The sequence below is a fragment of the Pezoporus flaviventris genome, unplaced genomic scaffold (genome assembly GCF_033815535.1).
Source record: "Pezoporus flaviventris isolate CSIRO_AGI_PZ_B2104156 unplaced genomic scaffold, CSIRO_AGI_Pfla_v1 ptg000041l, whole genome shotgun sequence".
Classification (NCBI taxonomy): Eukaryota; Metazoa; Chordata; class Aves; order Psittaciformes; family Psittacidae; genus Pezoporus; species Pezoporus flaviventris.
The window spans coordinates 12,286,454-12,308,718 of NW_026892589.1; the positions used below are offsets into that span (position 1 = coordinate 12,286,454).

Consider the following 22,265-nt stretch of genomic DNA (forward strand, 5'->3'; position numbering starts at 1 on the left):
GCAAAAAAAAGTCATTTAGCTTAATAAGTCCCTTTCTATTACAACATCTGCTCAAATTACAAAGTCCTTGCTTCACCTTCAAGCTGCAGTTGTGCCATAACTTAGTATTGTGCTACCTCTGCAGCCATTCCATAACTACACTTTCCTATGTGAGGAACTGACCTTAACAAACATCTTGCTCATGGATGTGCGGCTTGGTTTGTTCGGTGTGCAATAGACAGACATGGACTTTCTGTCTCTTGAGAATTCCAGAGTGAATTCTTTCTTCATGAGTTGTTTTATCACCTTATAAAGAAAACAGTGCATAAAAATGCAATTAGACAATACCACAACACTCACTCCCCAATGAATTCCAGATAAAAAGAAGAGTACTGACCGAGTTGCAAGCATTTGCACGTTCAATCCTAGAAAGCCCTTTCAAGTCTGTGTCAAACACGTTCATCTTTTCAACCAGACAGGTAAGCGCTGTTTCTGTGGCTTCACCAACTTTTTCATATACTCCCTTAGCCTTTAGTTAAGACAAAGCAAACAAAACCACACAAGTTTACTTTAAACCTCACCTGGAACCTACCAGAGACAAATGCTCAAGTTTCACAATGGAAAAAAAGGCTTAACAAGCCTTACAATGGCTTATGAAACAACCAAAAAATCCCCTAGTTTTAAAAAGCAGCTTTGATGAGCATGATTTGTATGAAGTTTCAAGCCTTCACTTGAGAGTGAAGGCTTCAAATGAGCAGAGAAAGTTGTCAGTACTTTATCATCAAGCATTTAAGTCATTATGAGATACAGCAACCTTAAGAAGACAAGGCAAAGCAAGAAAGCAGCAGTGCATTCTACACACCAGGAGACCTCTACATTTCAGATTACATGTGCTGCCTGGCTTTCATTTTCTCAGTGTTCAAACAAGTTGTTCCCAGAATTAACACTTAAGAGGTCCTAAATACTCTCCCTCTTGACTAGAGGGGGATTTACCACTGAAAGGTAATATGCAGTCAGATGAGAACAAACATTTATCCTTATTCTCACACTCTCCTCTGTTCTAGGATATGTACTTACTTCATTGTAATCCAAAGAGGAATCATTACAGAGCGCACAGATCGTTGCAAGTTCCACAAGGCCATCATACTGGCTACATTTAATAACTTTGTCATCTTTATGCCTTTCCAAAGGAAGAAAAGGGGGAGATTTAAGTTAGTTATTTAGTATTAGCATCTCACCTTTTCCTCCTCTTTAATCCCTTTACTGTATTCCCATTTAGTACAATGCTTATTAGTTATGGGCTTGGAACTACAGAACAAGAAAACTGTCGAGAAGAGCAGGTTTAATAAAAAGGTGAGTTCTGAAGTTCAGATCAAAGAGTCGTGAACAGAATTACATGGTCATCAATGAAATCACTACCTGAATTACAAAACCTTATTTCCTCCAGTGATAGTCATACAGCAATGCAGAAGAGCTCAGGGAAGAGGCATATGAGAGCAGTATTAGAGTACGCACATGACTTGGCTGTTCCAAGCAGAAGAGGGATACTGTTGGGAGGGATATACTTAGGAGTTCAGCTTCCTTAACCTTACTGCATATTCTAAAGATTTACTGCCATGCATTAAATGCATCCTCTGGGCAGGCATAAAAGAGATTTGGCTTCTTATTTCTTAAAAATTACCCTGTGTTATATGTGACCCTCCTAAAGCAATGAAGAGCTAAGTAATTTCATAACACAAATGCCACTACAAAAGAAATGCTCTGTTCTAGTAGTCATGTATACCCAATGATGAACAGCTGAAATCTTTCCTGAAGTAATGCACCATTTAGACGTCACAAAGAAGCAGCAACTTCTCTGCTTTGACATCTGGAGATAGGTAGCAAATGAATTCATTTTCTGTAACATTAGCATACTTCTAGAGTAAGCATAAAAGACCCAAGACAGTGTTCAATACTGTTATTCCCCCCCACCAGAATTAGCAAGACATAACTCATATACGACATGTTTCATTAAAGCTCCCAGGGAGTGGAAAAAAGGTCTGGTGGTAGAAAGATGTGGATCACTACTCCAGAAGAATTCCTAACACAGACTACAATGTGTCCTATTATGTAAGCTTTTGTTCAGTCTCTTGCAGTACTGCAAACAAATTCCAGTGTTGTATAATGCAGCATGTGAACCAAATGCATCTTAGAAACACAAGTATGTTTTGCAAGTGCCATTTTGCACATAATACTATACCTGTAAGTAGTGGCTTTAAAGTGTCAACTCTTTAAACTTCCCAGCAGCTCCCAGTTTGTCACACTGCCTATCACAGTTAATACTTCCTGGTTTCACCTGTTCTGAACTCAAAGAATTAAGCTGTTTGACAATCTCCTAACATCCCTGGGAAATCTGTCACTGTAACAACATTTTAGTTTTTCCAGTAAGAAATATTTGTAATTTTATATTCTGAACAACATCTTAGGGGAAGTAATGTATCAAATACTGTAAGAGTGATTGAAAAAAACTGATTTATTGCAAAAACACTTAGTGGTTATGAAACAGAGTAGGCTGCCTGTACAGCTGTGGGGGACAACAGTATCTGAAGTTAAGTATAACAAGAACATCTGTCGGGAAGGTTCAGATCTAGGACAGGTCCTGCTCTGGGGCAGTGCAATGCACTAGGCTGCTTCCTAATTGTCCCCATAAACTTCTTTGTCAGTGACAGTTTGCAATTCAAAGTCAGTCACCTTAAAATCCTCACAAAGCCAAGGATTTCAAAAGCTTCCATAAATGCAGAAATAAATCAGCCCTAAAGGTTTCAGCATTTAGCTATTTGTTTCCCTGTGCTCCAGTAACAGCCTTTCCATGGCCATTTCCCTCTCACAGAATGTTCTTTACGTACGTGAATACGGCGCAATGAACATGTTTGTTCACATTTCCCTGGTTCCAGCAAGTAAAAATAGAACGTTAACATACATTGATGGCTGTCATCTTATACTCAACATCTGCCACCACACTATATTTTATTGTTTTGTTTATCCAGAGCTCTTGCAAGACCAGCTAAAGCGTAATAGCTGGATGCTTTGCAAGAGCTAGAATGTCACCTTGCCTAAGTAAATGCTGTACCCTGAACTGACAGCATAAGCTTTTGACAGCAATTAGCTCTGAAACAAAAGAGAATTGGGGAATTAAGATTTCCAGCTGCTGAGAACACTATGGTTTAACAGCTATGAAAATTAAACAGAGATAATCACTATTGAGATCAGTGAAGTCATGGAGTCAGAGGCACGCATGTGGAACTCTGTAAGGTTGAAATGTTTACAATAACTGACTCTTAAATTCTACTTCATACATAGTACTATTCTCTTTTGCAAGTAAAACTGAACTGGTGAGATTAAAAGCATATGGAAGACTGCAAAAGTAAAAGGAACTGCAGCAATCCAGTAAGAAAAAGCTCTCCTTCTAGAAGCAGAGCCCTAAAAATACCTAAAATTGTCAGGATGAATCACCTATCCCACTACTAGAGACTTGCAACTGATGAAGTAAACCAGACACATCATTCCTTTCCTAAGGGAGTGGGCTTAACACCAGCTCAAATACCAATGGCTGAGACAAACACACATCTATTCAAGTACAGATGCAGAGACCAATAAACTGCTGAAGGTAGGGGACAGGAAATTGCAGTAAGTTTAAGAATTAACTCTAACACATTCATAGGAAAAAAAGAATCTCCTACCTTCTCTGAGGAAGGGGAATAGAAACACTGAGTTCACAGATTAACAGAAGCTGTTCAGATTCATGCAGGGTTTTAAGCACTGGGATAGCTCATCTCAGTCCAGTAAGATTTCAGTAAAATAAATCCTCTCAACTTACCCCTAATTTACTTTTAGGTTATCAAAGAAACATTGGAATGCTGGAGTCTGTGTTCAGTTAGTTTCATGAAGGTTTAACTGAATAGAATTTAACTTCCTTTTCCTGTTAATTACTTTCCCCTCTAGCCCTTCAGTGTGCATTCTCACTGCTTAAGCTTTTGTTTATTAACTATCACTGCTGAATATTCCATGCATCACTTTTCAAGCCTAAAGTAACAGCGCATAAAGAGACAAATATTTAACTCCAACAGAACACTTACACTTCTCCCATGGGAGCGTATGTTGAACCAGTTACAGTAAATTCATTCAGAGAACAGGAATCTCCTTCTACTCTCTCCAGGATAAACATCTGAAATTAAGAGTTAGAAGCATTATTACTTTCGAACAATAATTAATGTAGAGATTTAAACACAGGTGTTAAGCAAGCAGGTACAAGAGGCAAGCTCAGGTTGAACACACAAACTAGACAAAGCCAGATATGACATTATGTACTTCAACCAAATATGTGTTTGCACAGCCCCTTATACTGAAGCACAAAGTGCAGAAAAGAGCATTTCTGCTTAATTGATCTCATCTGAGAACTGAATTGTGGCACAAGTACATCACATAATTGAAAGCCACATAATTACACACACTTAACTTCAGCTGTGAAAACTACTCACACATCCACTGGACAATCCTGAACATAGCCCAAAGCTCTTCCTAGGCTTCAGACGTGTAAATCAATTCTCCTGTGTGTATTTAAAACAGCAGCTCCAATAAAAGCAGCACAGGGCAGCTCGGAAACTGGAAGTTCTCGCCAAAGTAAAAATAAAAGCATCTACAAATACCAGAAGCTTCTAGATCTAAGAAGTGAGATTTTAGGCAAGAGCCAGACTATGGCCGGTTTCCCTTAATACCAGCCACTAAGTTTTTCCTTGCCCTGGTTTTGTAGTTTTAAGTCACCTTTTTTAAGCTATCAGTGCACTGGATGATACATTCAGACAGCTCAAGTGCCCTTCTAGCACAGGCTGAAGTGTTACTTTCAGCTAGAGACTCAGTTGCACCCCATGGCACCTGCATCTCAATCTTGCCTTTGTGTTTGTTTCCTTTCTAGGAGACCTATAGGCAAAACCACATCTGGGATTGATGGGAGATAAAAACCATAGTGCCTGAAGTTGTCATACTCATACCACGACTTGCTGGAGTGGCAGCAGAGAAGAAAATTTAATCACTAATTGATTCTATATCTTAATGGAACATCTTACCCATTGGTTTGCATAAGCCATTTTGCCAGTGTCTTTCCTTCCCTATATTGTGCTGCCTTATGTTTTAGGCAAACATCTTCACAACATACAGCCTAATAATTAGGTGTTCTGCAACTGATCTGCATCAATGCCCTATAATCTTCAAAGTGGTTTAAAGATCAAAAAGCTAGACAAGCCGATGAATCAGAAGTCCACAAAGAGAGTAAGAGCATTCTCAAAGGGAGATACAGCAGGAGGACCTTAAAACACATTCCCTCAAGTCTCCTCCTAAGGCAGTATCATTTCTGACTGAAACCTCTTTAGTACAGAGATCTTTTGGACACTCAGTCGTAACTCCTGACATAAAATCTAACTACAAGTAGCATTACTGTTGTAAACCAGTCTTCCTCAAAAGCCAAGCAAAAGTGAAACCAAGCAGCAGCGTAGAGTTCACAGATACTATGATTTTGCTACATTTTGCAAAATCTTGCAATGAAGGTTATTTTGTAGCTGTCAGAGGTTAACAAGGAACCAAGCGAGTTGCACTGGACAAAATCTGAAACATTTAGCCCTTTAAACGCAAGGACTAGAGCAGTTTGAGCTTTTAAATAACCACCACTTAAAGGATGAGTTAAGCAGGAAGCCTTCTGCTTTTGGCATCTGCATGATGAAAAAAAATCCCTGCAAAGACTAGGGCAGTTATGCAACTCTACTGCAAGTAACCTCCTCTAGAATACTGATGAGCAGCTGCTTTGTGTCTCTTAGGTATAAATACTACAATACTTAAGGAAGTAGAACAAGTCAACCACCAATTAGAAAGAAAAAGCCATCAATCACATGAGAATAAAGTGCTTAAGGCTTACAACCTTTCACCACTGGTGTGCAGCACTCAACATTTATACGTTTGGAATTCTAACCCGATGTAATGACTGAACATTTGATGTCCTAGGGTTGCTACACCACCACACATCTACAGTTACACAGAAGAACCTCATGTTTTCTCCATGAAATTACTATACCAAATATCAAGTATAGGAGAAAGAGCTGGCAACTGAACATGCGTCATGTTAAGCTATAAAAGCCCCAAATTCATCGACACTAGAACGAATACTGGGGGGAAGGGACAAGGGGTACTAACTTATGCTTACCTAAAGATATGCCACACGTTGAAGATGACCCTGGCAATGCTGGTGTCAGATTAGTCATACAATACTGCACACTGGGAACACCAGTGATCTCCATCAGACCAATAAGAGCTACTGAAGATAAAGTAGCCAAATAAAGGTGGAACCACTCAGTAGTGGTTATCCAAGTTACTGTAGTAATGGCTAAGTTTCCCTTTCACTGTCATCTTGCTAAGTAAAAGAAGCAAGTCTTTCTCATTTACACTGTAGAAGCAAGATGTGTGTAACTACCTTACCTTTCTGAAACGGGATTAAATCATACTACATAGTTACCAGTAGACTGAATGGTTTACAGACAAGTCAATGGAAAGCTGCTTGCAAACAACTTTGCCTTCCATCAAGTGAGGGTACAACTATTTTTGGCCATGACTAAATAAGGGAAGAGATAAAAGCCTTAAACACTACACTACACAGTGGAAAACTGAATTAAAAGTGGAAGCTTATCTTAGGAAAATAAAGCAAGATTTTTATGATATGAGAAACCCAAAGACTTGCAATCAAAAGAATTCAAGCAATGCTGACTATTCAGAGGGGCTGAGGAGAAAAAGCAAAATAGAAGCAGCTAGTTCAACATACCCTGCAGACTGACATCTGATTCGTGGTCAGAGTACCAGTCTTGTCAGAACAAATAACTGAGGTGCAGCCCAAGGTTTCCACAGAGGGAAGACTTCTAACAATGGCGTTCTTCTTGGCCATTCTCCGGGTTCCAAGAGCCAAGCAGGTGGTAATGACAGCAGGCAGACCCTCAGGAATAGCAGCGACAGCAAGAGCAACAGCAATTTTAAAGTAATAGATAGCACCTCGAATCCAGGAGCCACCGTGAACCGGATCATTGAAGTGACCAATGTTTATTATCCAAACAGCGATGCAGATAAGCGAGATGACTTTTGACAGCTGCTCTCCAAACTCATCCAGTTTCTGTTGCAGCGGGGTTCTCTCCTGCTCAGTAGCCACCATCTCATCACGGATTTTGCCAATTTCAGTGTTTACTCCTGTTGCAATAACCACTCCCATAGCTTTACCAGCAGCAATGTTAGTACCCTATGTAAAGAAAAGGGAAGAGGAAACTTATAGCCAAGCTATAAACAGGTTTGGGGGGGGTGTGTGTGTCTGTCTGGTTTTGTTTTAATTTGATTTAAAAACCCCAAACCTACAAAACCACCTTAGGCAAGTCTAGACTGTGTTTCAGCTAGGATACACAAAGAGATGAGGAGAATGACATTACCCCAATATCTGTTAAGGGAATACTCCAATGTAGAATTTCTGCTTACAGAATGGGCCCCAACTGAAAAAGTACCGATCGACAATAAGCAACATAGTCAAACCCCGCTGCTGAATAAGCAGTATGTATTTCAAATGGAATTTTAAGCGGGTTTTTCTTTCCTTCCTTTTGTGAGGATTGTATTTTGCCATATTTAATGTTATTTACTATGAGTAATAGATGTGCTCTCTGGGGCTCCCTGTGAACAAACTCAACATGAGAAAGAACAGTTAGATTTTCTTCAAGGTGCCTGCCAACAATATGGGAAGTTATTTTGTTATCTGAAAGGCATTCAATGCTTCCTTTAAGGAAATTCACACAACCTACTTAATTTCTATTGATAACTAGCTTTCTAAGTTTCAGCCACCCAACCCCACAATTGGTGTGGGCTTTCTTACCAGTCTTAAGAATTATTACTTTAGAAAAGCAGCATAAAAGCACTTTGAAGGTGTGTGTTCTTCAGCTTTCAAGACTTTCTCGTGAAGGACAAAAATTAGTTTCCTCATATAAACTCGTTCCAAGCAACATCTTCACTCAGGACCTCTTTTATTAGAAATTATTTCTATTTTTTAATTCATTTAGTTCCATGTACATAGACACACACAGATAATACAGCAAAGAAGTCCTACAGCTTTTAGGTGAAGACCTGAATTCTGCATATTTTTGTTTATCAGCTTCAGTATTATTTTAGAGAAGTTTTAAACATCTAAACCCAAGTAACTTACAGAAAAAAGCATGTTCTTCTTGTCTTGGTTTACAGCACGAGGATCAGGCACAGGGTCAGTGTGCTTAATAACAGACACAGATTCACCTAAAATTAAGATAATAGTCTTAAGAAGAGATTATACATATAGCACCTGGAGTCCTATAGGGAATCAAAAAGTTATAATCCTCAGTCCTAAGATTTTGGAGGCTGTCAAACTTCTTTCCTCAAATGATTTTATTTAATTGCTTAAGTGAAACAGGAAATATTTCAGCTGACAAAAAAAATGAAGCCTGGCTTTTAAGGGAAATAGGAAAGTAAACATTTTATAGAGTTAGACTAAATGAAGCAACACCATCCATGTCTTTCAAGGAACAGGAAAAGTAAGCAGCTGATAATCCACCCCTTCTCTTAATGTAGGAAGATCTACTCCATGAACTATTGTGTGTGTTTTTCATGCAATAACAAGCATTTCTGTTCTTTATGCACTGCAAGAGGTATGTTCTCCTTTAAATAATTAGATGTTACCAGGTTACCAGTTATACATCTGTGATTGTACACATCATTGTTATACTGGCAGACCTGATTTAAGTGTCATGCACCCATCTGGTTGTTAACTCTTCAGACTTCAGAGATGTCTTCCATAAAGACCTTGAGTATCAATTTCTATAAGCATGTCACACAGGTATATAAAGGTTTCTTTTCTATAGAACAAGGATGTTAATTACCACATCAGAATTCATAAGAGGCTGCCATCAGCTTCCATCACAGAGTTATGGTATTTTTTCTAAGCCAACAGAGCCAAAGCTTCCTACTTTTAAAAGCTTTAAAGTGGCATTGTAGTCTTCAGTTGTGCTTTATCAGTTAGGAGACTCAAGCATCAACTTAAAATAGGCTGAAAACAGAAAAGGCTTTCTTTAAAAAATGAATTCTGCTATTTAAACAAAAGTAAGGACTTATTCCCATTCTGGTTCTGGTGCATTTCTTCTTCTACTTATTTCAGTTCTGACAGCTTGACGAACATGGAGTGCCTACATTTTCTTATGCTAAACGTAAGTAAGCTCAATCAGTTCTAGGCTATTCAGCATCTGTACTGAGAAACTTTGGAGCCTGTTTCAACATAGATTTGAGGATCAAAAATAGTTTTCTTATGAATACTTTACTGTTTTAAAATTCAGAGCTAGTTAACATTAATTTATGCTACCAAAACAGGCAGACAGATCTTCATGTTCCAGCCAAGAGAATCCACATTACAGCACGCCTGGTTGATTCCTAGCTTCTTTCCTATATTCAGAAGTACTGCTACTTTGTTTTGTTTTCAACAAATCTGAAAAGTGCTCTAAATATAGCTCCTGCATTGGAGAGCTGGTACCAGGAAACACATGAATGTTCATGCACAGAATTTCAGCAAATAAGGCTTTAGGACACTCAGTCTTTAGGAACAGTGGTTTAAAAGCTGCCTGAATTTCAAGTTATTCCTTCCTGTGAGATAAAAAGGGTAACGGTTACAAAAGACATTTAGTAAGTTTTCCATACTTTCATTTTTGAGCAGTGACAAGATGTTCAAACCTAGAAGACTACATAAATTAGAACAGAAATCCTTCATTTTGCAGTTTCCCACAAGTTACTGTGTGTCTTGGGAGGGATAGGGAGAAAGAAAGCCCAAAAAAAGCATTACACTTCTCAGTAAGAATGTTTATCCCACTAAAATCAACATGTAAAGCCAGTAATGAGGCAATACATTCAGCCACTCGAAGAGTTAAGTTACTAGATCAGAAATCTACTGCACTTTAATGCAACGGAGCACTTGAACAGCTACAGGCTTGTTTCTAATTGATTATTCTAAACAGTGAAAAGGCACTGGCAATTATGCACATAATTATCCAAAATTCACAGAAATTATACCTGTGAGAATTGACTGGTCTACCCTTAGAGTTGTAGATTTGATAGAAGTAATTCTTATATCAGCAGGAACCTTGTCTCCAACTACAAAGAAATGCACAAGACAAAGTTAGACTGTTGTTATCTGAGAGATTTCTAACCAAGCATACTATTATCTCCATCAGCCAGGAAAACCATTTTCCAGTAATGGTCCAAATGACTGAGATTACTAACAGTGTATTACTACTTTGTGGTTTGCAATACTCCAATTTTCTGAGTATCCAATATATTTCAGCAATTGAGATTTGCCCTCAAGATCTCTATCCCTACCTAACCCCAAAGGAAGAAGCTGTAAATCACTGGATTGTTTTTCTAATCACATGATTAGCACTTGAAAGCAAAGGGAAAACATTATCAGGGGAAAGATATCTATTTCAGAATATGTATTTATAAAAACCCAAACCCCAGAGCTAAAGTGCATCAAGTTTCCTTTTCAGGATGACTGGTCCTGGAAAGTCATCTGGTGGTTTTCCCTATGCCCAAAGCAAGTCCTCTGCTCTCCAAAGACCAGAATGTTATTCACATTTATGTAGAAGCTAAAAGAAGCTGTATTTCCTTTTCTTTGGCATCAATTATGAGAATAATGTGCTCCTGCAAATCTGCTCTTTTAATGTTATCCTTTAATACTGTCAGATGTTTCAGAGTTAGAAGTTAATTTCAGGTCATACACTAGCTTTATTTTTCAGTAATGCTTATTAAACATACCACAATCCATGTCCCAGTTAGAATTCTCTCAGCACTCTTCTGTTTATCTTGTCATATATACTTCTACTTTGCAGAAGAGAACACTGGAGGGAATAAAAACCCAAACCCTCCAACCCTGGTGTTTGAGATATGGAGGCAGCAGGAGATACAGGATGTTAACAGTATGCTCCTAAAGATGGTAGAGGGTAAAGAAGTCAGTTGCCAGAGCTGTGTGGCCAGTTCAGCTCCTGCATCTCTGTCATCCCAGAATTCTTCCACTGTCTTGCTTCCTCTTGTCTAACTTTTCCTCGTTTTTAAGAGCTAAAGCTCCACCATTTTGTGACTACTGTGAATAAATGGCTGCATGCAAATTAACTTGTGCTAAAGCATATTAATGAGAGTCATGTTTCTGACTCATATTGGGGGTTCTACATTCCGTATGTCAATATTGCTGATGAATGTGTATAATCAAACATTCCTAATGTAATTTAGCACTGCGTGTATTCAAGCCTCAACTTCCTTTTTATGATGAAATAAGGGAAGGAAACAGAGAAGGGAGAATAACTAGCTTATAAAAGCTGATCTTCTCAGTAGATGGAGCCTGTGTCTCTGCAGTAAAATTAAAACAAGCTGCAATTCCTGCAGGAACTGCTTATGCAACTAACAGCAATAATGCACATTAACAAATAACAACCATGAGAAACTCCACAGTGGTGGTGCAGCCATAGAACATACAACCACTCACACAAAAACTATGCAACAAAACGCTGAAGAGAACTAAGAGCTGTTTCAAATGCTAAGTAAACTTACATCATGTGACTTCTTCTAAGGTCTAAGAAATCCCAACCATTAAAATCAGCAAAAGATTACATAGTCTTGCTTGTAGACTTAGATACCTATTTTTGTAAGTAGGTATGTATATGAAGGGATCCAATAAATCACCACAAATCCCCTTTCTGTATCATTACAGTATATGAAAACTAATTCAGCCACAATGCCCTTGAGCAGCAAGAGAAACCAGCAGTAGACAAACGGTGACCTAGACCAAAAATGGCAAAACTATTCAATATGCTCTCTTGATGTCATGAGGAGGTTTAGATGCAGACATATAGTAGCAGCTGTTTTTTTAGCTATCACTGAACAACAGGCTAATACTTCAGCACAGTGTGGTGTAACCCCTGCCAATCTGCAGAAACATTCTCAAAGCACTTAAAGCAGCTGGAAAACTACAGCCAACCCAGATACACTACCACGTTTGACAATACTGTTCAGTATTTATTCAACACTAGCACAAAAAAGCTGTTCAAAAATAATCTTAAAACATTCCAGTAACTGGACAGAACATATGGAAAAGTTTGCAAGTGCTTTTCCAACCTATTTCTTTTGAACAGCTCAGCCGTTCAAACTAGGAGAGACCCCTGCTTTAACAGACAACTAATACTCGAGCATCAGTATGTCCATGAAAACTACCACCATCATTATCAATTGTCTGAATCACCAGAAATGAAGCGTTAAATTTATTAGGATACTGCGGCTTTCTATGTTCCTCTCAACAATTTAAGATAGGACACATTATTCAATCACCATCTTTGCCTGAGAAGCCTGGAGTGAAATATTCGAGGCATTTCCAAGAGGCAGGAAAGCTGTACATCAGGGTCAGTTACAGAACTATTTTAAGCAGCTCTTTGCAAAATAACAGCTCTGACAACCAGTCATTTATAGACTTGAAGATACTTTCATGAGCATAACTGAAACTGAATGTACATAGGAAATAATCCTATGGTAGATAGGAACCCACAGGAAATTTCAGTGAGCCGTCTAGTGCAGATCTCATCTCAAAGTAGAAGGCTTTCTTTCCATACACTTCAACGCAGGAAAGAAACTGGGGTGTGGTTTAAATACAATTACATTTCAATCCACAGAACCAGTAGAAGTATGACCCAAGACTTGAAAGACAAGAAATTAGAAGGTGAATATGTATTAACATTGCTAAGTACAGAGCTGCTACAGCCTAAATGGATATAAATCCAGTTTTACATCTAAAATAGCAAGTCAGTTGCAGAAGTATTTTCGTTCATTACTTTAACCAAAGGGTTTTTAAATCCTAAATACTCACCCCATTTCTACACCTATTCTGAAGAAACCAAAGCAGCTGCTTTCAAAACTGCCCAGGTACATGTCCTTAAAGCACAGCACAGCCAAACGTGTAACTACTGATTAAAACAGCCCTTCTAACTATAAAAGTGACTGCTCCTTGAAAGAGCAGGAATAGTGGTTGGTTCAAATCATTACAGTTTTATTCATACAACCCTTTTATTCATGCACATGATACTCTTTGAGTTTTTATACTGAGATTCAGCACACAATAAAGGAATGTTTAAAACCAACCTGGTCCCTGTAAGGGGTAAAACAGAATAAACAGCAATTCTATTTAACTGCGCACGAGTCTGTACTGAAGCAGAATATTAAAGTTTCCACTCCTTGCTCAAAGCTGGAGTGGTATTTAGTTGCGATTTGAATTCTTAAAGTTTATGTCAATTATTTTAAAAGAGCCATACTCCCTCACTGAAAACACAGACAATTGAATGTCTGAAAATCCTGGATTCTTCAGCTACCAATCTTATTAGCAGTGTTATCTCGCCAAGATTCCTACTGATTACATTTAACACTGTAGCATTTCTTCTCAAGTTCAAAGCGCTCCACATCTTATCTTACTCCTCCCAGTGCTGTGGCAATGTTATAGGTCATTTTCCACTCTGTATGTACAGCAACTTACATGTATGTTTAATTTCAAGCACAGTACAACCCCACTTATCAAAGCTCATCAAAGCAGGCGTGCACCTGCAGAAATGATTGCAGTTCCCCAAGAAGGGGTTTCCTCACAAACTAGTCTTTAAAGACAATCCAGCACACAAACTGCCCTGCTCACCTCGCAAAGCTGCTTGAAATGGAGGAGGATTCAAGTCTCCACATCAACTACAAATGTAGAATACATTAAGCAATGTTACTCCCTATTTAACGACAAGCAGTGACTAAAATGATCAACTCACCATGTAGGTATTTCATTTGAGCACTGATAATCCTTTTACTTTACCAGTTTCCAAGACAGCAATACTACTTAATATTTAATTTCAGAATTTGGTCAAAATATGGTTTGAGACATTCACTGGGAGGCCTCTACAGCCAAAATGCACTACTGGCATGTTGCAGGCTAGATCAGCTTGTGGTTTAAGCAACCAAGGAAGATGGGCAGAAGTGCCGAGGCACACTTCTACGAACAGTGAAGCTGGAGGCAAAATAACCTTATTAAAGCTGTGTGGATTTCAGTCCCTGTTATATTTTTAGCTACATCTGGGTATCAACAAAGAACTTGAGACTACAACAAGACCAAGTTTCTTTCTTTCTTTCAAGTTTCAAATGTTATTATAGGTCTTCTGACCAAAATTGTTGGTAACAGGAGATGCAGGAAGCAGTACTAACCCCCAATAAGCCACTATGATAGACAAGAGACCTCAAAATGAAACTGCTACTTTAAATGTGTACTTTGAACACTGATATCAGCTCTGTTAACTGCCTCTGGTCCCTCCCACTTGCTAAGAGGAGGTTTGCAAACAGGTACATTATAAAATGTGGGAAGTTTTGCTTCCTTTTTATGTTAACAGAAGCATTACAGGAACAATTTATCTTCTCAGCAAAGAAAGTTACATGTCTGCAAACAGCCCACCTACCAGATCACAATAAATCAAAGCACTTTTGCCTGCACAAGTCAGAATGGTTGTTCATATACAACATGCCCCTAAAGCTTTCTTATTTATGTTTATCATTAACTAAAGCTAGTGTCTACCTGTATCTGCTATCAGCAGATCAGGGCTGGAACTGGACTTTAGCAATAAAGATTATCAGTACAGTTCTAAACTATTCTGCCATTGCCATCCAATTTTGTAACTGTTTTAGGCAAGTTCTGAAGAACTAGGACACTATTTCAACATGTGGTTGAAGAATGCAGGAACACAACAGTTCCCAAAAGCGAGTAAAAACATCCCCCAAAAAACTGCCATAAAACACCAAAGGGAGAAGACAGGAAAAAGTAAAAAATTGTGTCATTCCACCCCTCCCCTTTTAAGGGTCTTGATAGGCTAAGGTTTATTATTATATGTTCCAGGTCTTAAAAAGACACTAGGGTCTTTTTTCTGCTCCATTAGGATGCTCTAATTTCATACGGCTATGGTAGAAATGCTATCAAATTCTGCAGATATAACCTACCACACTGCTATTAGAACATACCTGCTTCAAAATACACCATGCATGGGGTTTTAACATTAGAAGAGTCAGGAATGCATTAATAAAGATTTAATACAATTCTTTTGCCAAAAAAAACATTAAGTGTTAGCAATTCTTGCCTTTGTTTCAACATTACAAATTACTAAGGGTACAGTTATTTAATGCATTTTTCCTAATGAGATCTTTAGCTTCTTGGAAGAGTTAGTCATTCCAAAGTCCCCTTTCTTGGCCCAAATTAAGTTTCCTATCCTCTAAATTAGAGGACACACCATTGCGTGAACATTTACTAATAAGCCGAGGCAACTGAAGCTTCCAACATTAAGTATGGACATCACCTTAAGGTTTAAGAATTGAGATGGGTAGACTTAAAATAACACATATGTGATGCTACATACTTTGATAAACCAGAAATGAGCATTGTTTCTGCTGGGGGACAGAAACAGTTAAAGCTTACACCTGACCAGAACAACTACTTCTATTCAGAAGTACAGCTGTCACAGCACAACTGCTTTATATGTTAAATTTCCTTAACACAAGCTCAGTTTAGCCCCTCTTCCCCACTTGCATGCACACAATCTCATCTTCCTATTGTGTTTCATTTTGTTAGACTATCAGAAACCTCATTTTTCTTCTGTAGCAAGAGTTTTTAAGCATTTAACACTTCCTGAACAGGGTACAATAAAATGCTACCACAAATCAGCAGCTCTACAGAACAGGAAGATTGAGCCTATCTACACCTTCATACAAGGCCAAGAGTGTCAAATTGTCAAAATTAGAAGAGCGACTATGAAGCATATTTTAAGTCTGAATTTCCATTCCAAAGCAGTAAAATATAGCTTTTTCTGACAAGAAATCTAATACCACTGGGCCGTTCAGTTTTAACTGTACCACTACAACACCATTTGCTTTTACTGCTAGGACGACAGAACAGCACATTTGAATACATTCATTCTTTGCTTTTATGATGCACATTACAGATTAGAAAATGTTCATGAGAAAAAATTATATACTGTACTAAGTAGTGCATAAGACTTGAATCATTCCTATTGTATTTCTTCTTGTTTTGTACAAACACATTTTTAAGTGTCACTCTCTCTGAAGAGGGCACCAGAACACTGAATAAAGTGTGCCAATGGACCCTGTCTGTAAGTCTGCACTTATTTCTAATCTGAATTTATCTACCTTTAGCTTTTAATTAGTGGTTCTATTTATATCATTGTTTTCTAGATTAAAAACTCTTGTGATCAGCCTATAAAAATAGCAGAAAGAACAAAGTGGCAAATTAGGTTTTAACTTTTGCCAGATCAAGTAGAGAACAAAGCCATCTTCACACCAAAGCTGAAGCCCTGTTTCCAAGGTAGGTTGCATTTGGGCAACACAGGGACAAGCAGGAAGAATCCTGGAAGGTGCATTATAACTCTGAGGGCAAGTTGTCTTCAGCCTTGCTTTGCCAGGGTGATATGGTATTAACAGAACATTATCTTCATGGTCAAGTATTTCGGTCAGTACTACCTGTGCTTCTAATAAAACCCAGCTGCAATATTGATTCTAATCGGAGTATAGAACATCAGACATGGTCTGAATTCAGACAATTAAACCACAGTTTCATTGTTTTTACCTAAGAGTTTGGCAACTCTGGAGGAAAATGCTACAGGAGCTGGGAAAAAAAACCAAACAGAAGTGCTTTGCAAGTTTTCAAATGTGTGTTCAAAGTGACACAAGTTTAGGCTGTGCCCTCAGTTGAACCTCACCAGACTTCAGTGGAGTGTGCAATGGAGTTTGGACAGCATCTGGTTATGTCACAACTGCCTCCGATACGTTCATGTTCGACAACCAAAATGCCTGCTGAAGCTCAGATTTATGCAGCACTCGTAGGTATGTTTATCAACCACTGATCTTACTTCTGTATTTTTCCTGGTTCAAAAGCAGTACTTTATGGAACAGGCAAAATAAGTGCAAACCCAACAATTTGCACTAAGAAAATCCAAGCAAACCAAAAACTAACTTGCAGTCAACTTCTTTGTGTCTCAAGTGACCCTCTCAGCAGTATGCTTTTGTAACAGCCTCCAGTAGGTCACTATTCTGGACTTAGGTCTTACTCCTTTTCATTGCTTTTTCATCTCAACAGTTAGAAAAAAAACCAAACCTACATCTCTAGTAGCGAGTCTGAAAAGTGATTCTAGTTATTCAAAAAGCAACACAGGCGCAAGGACCCAGACGTTTTAGAGTGAGATCCTCAATATCAATGTTAATTGCTTATACTATCAGGGAGAACCTGGAGCTCTTCATAACCACACTGGAATTTGAAGGAGTTCAGTTTAAGGATCTGTCTTCCCAAGCTTCTTCACCCCAAAATTTATCTTTCCTTAATTATAAGGTATCTATGCTTTAGGGAAAAGTCTTAAGGTACTCTGCAGTTAGAATTAAAGGCCTCAGAAAGCAGTTCTTGCATGCTTTATGCTAGGTATAATCTTAAAGTTAAATTTTCTGGAATACACACTAATTTAATAAGCAATAGTTTCTGGGAACTCTGTGTGCATTTTTAAGCATTGAGTACTTACAAATGTAAGAGCAGATGACAAGAACTATCATTCAAGACATCAGAGAAAAGGGGAACTACCATGGCTCCAGTTTGGTCACTTACAGATTGCAACTAATATACATTCATTTATTAAATTACAGAAAGTCAGATACACTGTATCTAAAATAAAACATTTTAGACCAGAAAATACAATGGAAGTTTCACGAGCTTCTGTTCCCAAATGTGCTTCTTTAAAACAAAATTATTTGCAATCAGCTTATCTTAACTTGTATACTGGACTTCATACACAACTTCTATGAACTAAAGCCATGCTGCTTTAAGTTTCTGTTTAAAAATGTTACTTCAACCAAGGCAAACAAAACCTCAGTTAAAACAAAGGACTTCTTTACTAAGATACCCACTAGTTACAAATTTAGAGTGCACCCCCCAATAAACTTAAGCTTTTATTAGCAGCAAGATAATCCATTTAAGACAGGCAAACTGAAAAGCCATTTAAGGACAGCATCTGGCCCTTTTTTCAGTTCATCAATTCTAAGAAACAAACAGTGTATCTTAGTAACCCTCACACATTACAGTTCTGAACTATGCCCACCAAAGGTCTGCAAGCAAATTTAAGGCATACAGCCCAAACCTGTAATCCCAATTTCATCCTGGAGAGTTCCCATTGATAGAACAGTATCTTTTCCAGCATCTCTGCTTAAGTGGACATGGAAGAAATTCTTACAAACACATACAGTTAAGAAATTCACACTCTCTGGGCAAACATGGACTACAGTGTCAGCTCATATACCTGCATTTTAGTGTAGGATTGCTGTTGAATTTGTTAACTACTGGGAAAAGGACCCAGTAATTGCTCATAGTGTTCTGCAGTATCTGTATGCACACTGATCCCCAAGAGACATGTAAGACATTAGGTTATCTACCACTTGAGGGATCATCTAATTCAGGTTATTCTATATTTACTGTAAGGTGACAATGCAGTCCTGCAGTTTCTCCCTATTACTTCTAGTCAAATAAACCAGCATCTGTTTCCTCTGTGAACTGATCACTTAAAGAAAACATCTTCCAGGAGCTTTATTTTAGAAGGCCATGGGGCAGACTGTAGTCTATATAATGAATGCAGTCAAATACCATGAACAGCATAAGGACCCAGAAGAAAAAGTAATAGCATAAACCATTATCGCACCGTCTTTGGCTTATGTTAAGCCAACCAGATTATCTTTAATGGGTTCAAAACTACTGAAAATACCAAATGATTTTGGAAATGGCTCAATGCTACTTATTCTCAGGAAAGTCTTGCAATATAAAGAGACAAATACATTCCCCCATTTTCAATCTACCAGTTCCTGCAACAAAGACATATTCCTGTGTCAAACCCACATACAGCTACTTCAAATTAACATAGATGTTATAATGTTAAATACAACTATGTTGTAATGGTAGATCTGTACAAAGTTGTTCAAAATTAGGTATCAGCATAGGGGAGAAACCTATCACCTGGTTATTTATGCCACTTGGTTGAAAGATATCTGCCTGGACACACAAATGTCATTGGCACTTTGCCTAGAATTTCATACCCAGATATGTATCCCAGTATGAAGTGCTCTGTCACTTCCCTACATGGTCATCTTTTTGCAAACACCATGTCAAAGGCCATCGCAGTACTCTTGCACTTGAGGCAGAGACATGCACACAGTCTCTCTCACCTCCAGGTCTTGACACTAACGCTGGTACATAGTGTCTTGCTCTTCTCTACTTGCTTGGTGGCTTTTCTGAGCTTGAGTACGATTCAAATATCATCATTGTCTAGCTACAAGTTAGAATTTATTGTTTCGGTGTCAGAGTTCATCTTATACTGAAGCACTTCTGTATCAAACATCAATGTGACTTATGCTTAAGGTACCTTCACTTAAAGCTGAAGTTGATCATATTTGTCAATGTAAGAAAAATATGCTGAGAGCTTAAGACAAACTGTTGCGTCATCAGCCCCAAGGCAGAATATTTTAACCAGCATGAGCTTCTACAGCCAATCCACAAGCTAGACCACCTACCATAAAGGACAGTCAGAAGCTGGGTAATTTGGTTCCCCTACATGAGCATACTATTTTTTCAGTTTGTCCTCCAACTCTTCCAAAATAGAAAGACTCAAGCAGAAAACTTTCTGCGCTCTAGACACCTGGCAGAGCAGCAAAATCCAGCATTTTTCCTTAGTGAGATACCCCAAACCAGCCCAAAATACATAGTCATCACTTTGCAATTTACCAATACTGCTTTAAAGTACCAAAAAACACAACCCCAGTGTATTCCCAGGATATAAACTGCTTCCAAAACTACCATTCTATTGCTGACATTTAAAAACAGGATGAAGACTTGGACTAGACATTTACTGCAGAATCTGTAATTTATACAGTTCTGTTTGCCTCAAAAAGGACACAAAAAACGTCAGCTGCTGAAATCAAATCTCACTGAACTCACAGCTTTGATTGTACAGTGTAGCAATAGGGAGTCAAAACAGCTGAGTAAGTGACAAGGTATCACAATTCACCCTTTTTTTTCAGCTATCAGCACTTTGTATTTGTACTTGTTCCTCATCAACAGATGTTAAGAGGAAACTAGCTTCAGCCTTCATGAGATTCACACTTTCAACTATCACAGCCAGGGCTGCTGTGGCTGAAATCATCCTATGCACAAAACTGAGGCTCCAAACAGGGCTCAGTGAATGTTAAAAGTTTCTCAAGAAATGAAAGCTGGGCAGAGAGCCAACACAAACTTCATTTTGAGTGCATACTCTCTCTGCTTGCTAATTAAAATAGGAGGATAGTCAAGTTTGAGGGTATATATTTATCTCCCCTTGAGACAGCTACCACCTCTAAAAACAAAGTGACACTAGCGCAAAGAAAGTTTGATGTACACCCTAAATTGTTCCCAAAGGAACAATCACTCACTTAACAGTTAATAATGACCTACAAAATATGAGTATGCCATCAGTCCTGACACTCTACAAGAATCACCTAGTTCTATCTGGGAAGGGATAGGAAACATTAAAGTCACTGACAGGTCTGGTTTAAGAGAAGTTATTGGTATAGCATTATCACCAAAATGAAGGGGGTTTAGCTGTCAGTATACAATACTTCTATTTTTGCACTTCTTCCAAACAAAGATATACCTCTTAGGGCAAATCCGAGTTATCAGAAAGCTGGATGCAATAGTCCAGTCTTTTAAGACTGGTACTTCAAATGCTTACACTGGAGAAACAGGAAGATCTACTTTGTATAGTTCTCTCTCTATTTGTGGTCTCCTACACAGCAACAGGCAAAAGAAGCAATAAAGAATTATGAAAGATGAGGAAACAATGATGCCACATGCTAGTCATACCCGCTGAGAGGGCTGAGGATAACGTCTGTAAGAGAGTTTGAAAGGCACTGCTACTACAAGTGTCAGAGTTGGAATAAACCTTATCTTTCCTTAGATAAAGAGCAGAGCGTGACTAAAAACAAAGTGTCTTTACATTCCAAATCCTAAGGAAACTAAACGTATTTAAAAGCAAGGAAAAAAAGAGCATTTTGTGATAGAAAACAGGCAAGTTAAGACACTCTGAAACCAGACTCTAGGAAATAGTCCTGACAAGTGTTAAACCTGTGCTCCAATTAAGATGCTTTGCTTTTAGACCTACCAATTAAACTAAGTGGCAATTTGAAAAACAATTGCCTCTGTGCAAATGCACATTTAAGGTAATTATGGATGAAGAGAGGCAAGACTGATCTGAATTGAAAGCACATACTTAGGTGTCTTTGAAAACTCCCCCCGGGGCCTCAAATCATTAAGATAAGGCCCCCACAACAGTTTTACACTACTATGCTAATACATGTATGCAGTACAGAAATGAGTCTTACCTGCCACTTCTACAATATCACCTGGGACAATGTCTCTTGCTTTAATCCTCTGTACACTTTTTCTGTCTTGTCGATACACTTTACCCATTTCTGGTTCGTATTCTTTAAGGGCTTCAATAGCATTTTCAGCATTTCTTTCCTAAAACATAACAAAAAAAAGTGCAATTTTAAAAGCCCTCAAGGAAAAATACATGTCAGATCTGGTTTTTCAAATGCATTTTTATATGGATACTGGTGATTCAGCTCAGTTACATTCATTAATACAGAAAATTATGTGACCTCTCTCCTTATAAGGCTGCTGAATGGAAATAATTACAACATAATTCAGATATTAGAGGGCATTTACAATCTAGAAGTTGTTTATTCAAACCCTGCAGCATTTCCCATCAATAATATCTGCTGTGTCTTGTTACTGGGAGGCCACACAAAGAGTTCTATGTAACATATGGATGCTTTTTGACATGAAAAAAAAAGCCCTAAGCAGAAATAAGGCTCATGGATATAGCCTTCTCTTAGGTGCATCTTACCAGCTGAAGCAGCTTAGATTCAGATTGGAGTGGACTAACACTACTGAATTTTACTTACTTACAGAAATCAAGGGCTGCACTAGCAAGGAGGTTGCAGCTAGGTGGGTGTTGGTCACTTATCCCAGGTAACAAGTCATAGCAGAAGAGGCAACAGCCTTAAAGTTGCACCAGGGCAAGTTTAGATTGGAC

At 38.3% G+C, this 22,265-nt stretch overlaps 1 protein-coding gene across 2 annotated transcripts in view; it reads right to left on the bottom strand.

Moving 5' to 3' along the window:
• Positions 1-22,265, bottom strand: part of ATP2A2 (ATPase sarcoplasmic/endoplasmic reticulum Ca2+ transporting 2) — a 44,957-nt gene that overhangs the window by 12,395 nt on the left and 10,297 nt on the right. For both annotated transcript variants that reach the window (XR_009745738.1, XM_061466265.1), the window contains exons 5-12: positions 21,550-21,688; positions 10,114-10,194; positions 8,231-8,316; positions 6,821-7,285; positions 4,095-4,183; positions 1,057-1,159; positions 377-508; positions 163-285 (exon numbers count right to left, since the gene is read on the bottom strand). Coding sequence is in view for 1 of the 2 variants with exons in the window: in XM_061466265.1 (XP_061322249.1) it covers positions 163-285; positions 377-508; positions 1,057-1,159; positions 4,095-4,183; positions 6,821-7,285; positions 8,231-8,316; positions 10,114-10,194; positions 21,550-21,688 (1,218 nt within the window). In the remaining variant the exon portion in view is untranslated. The remainder of the gene's footprint in view (positions 1-162; positions 286-376; positions 509-1,056; positions 1,160-4,094; positions 4,184-6,820; positions 7,286-8,230; positions 8,317-10,113; positions 10,195-21,549; positions 21,689-22,265) is intronic.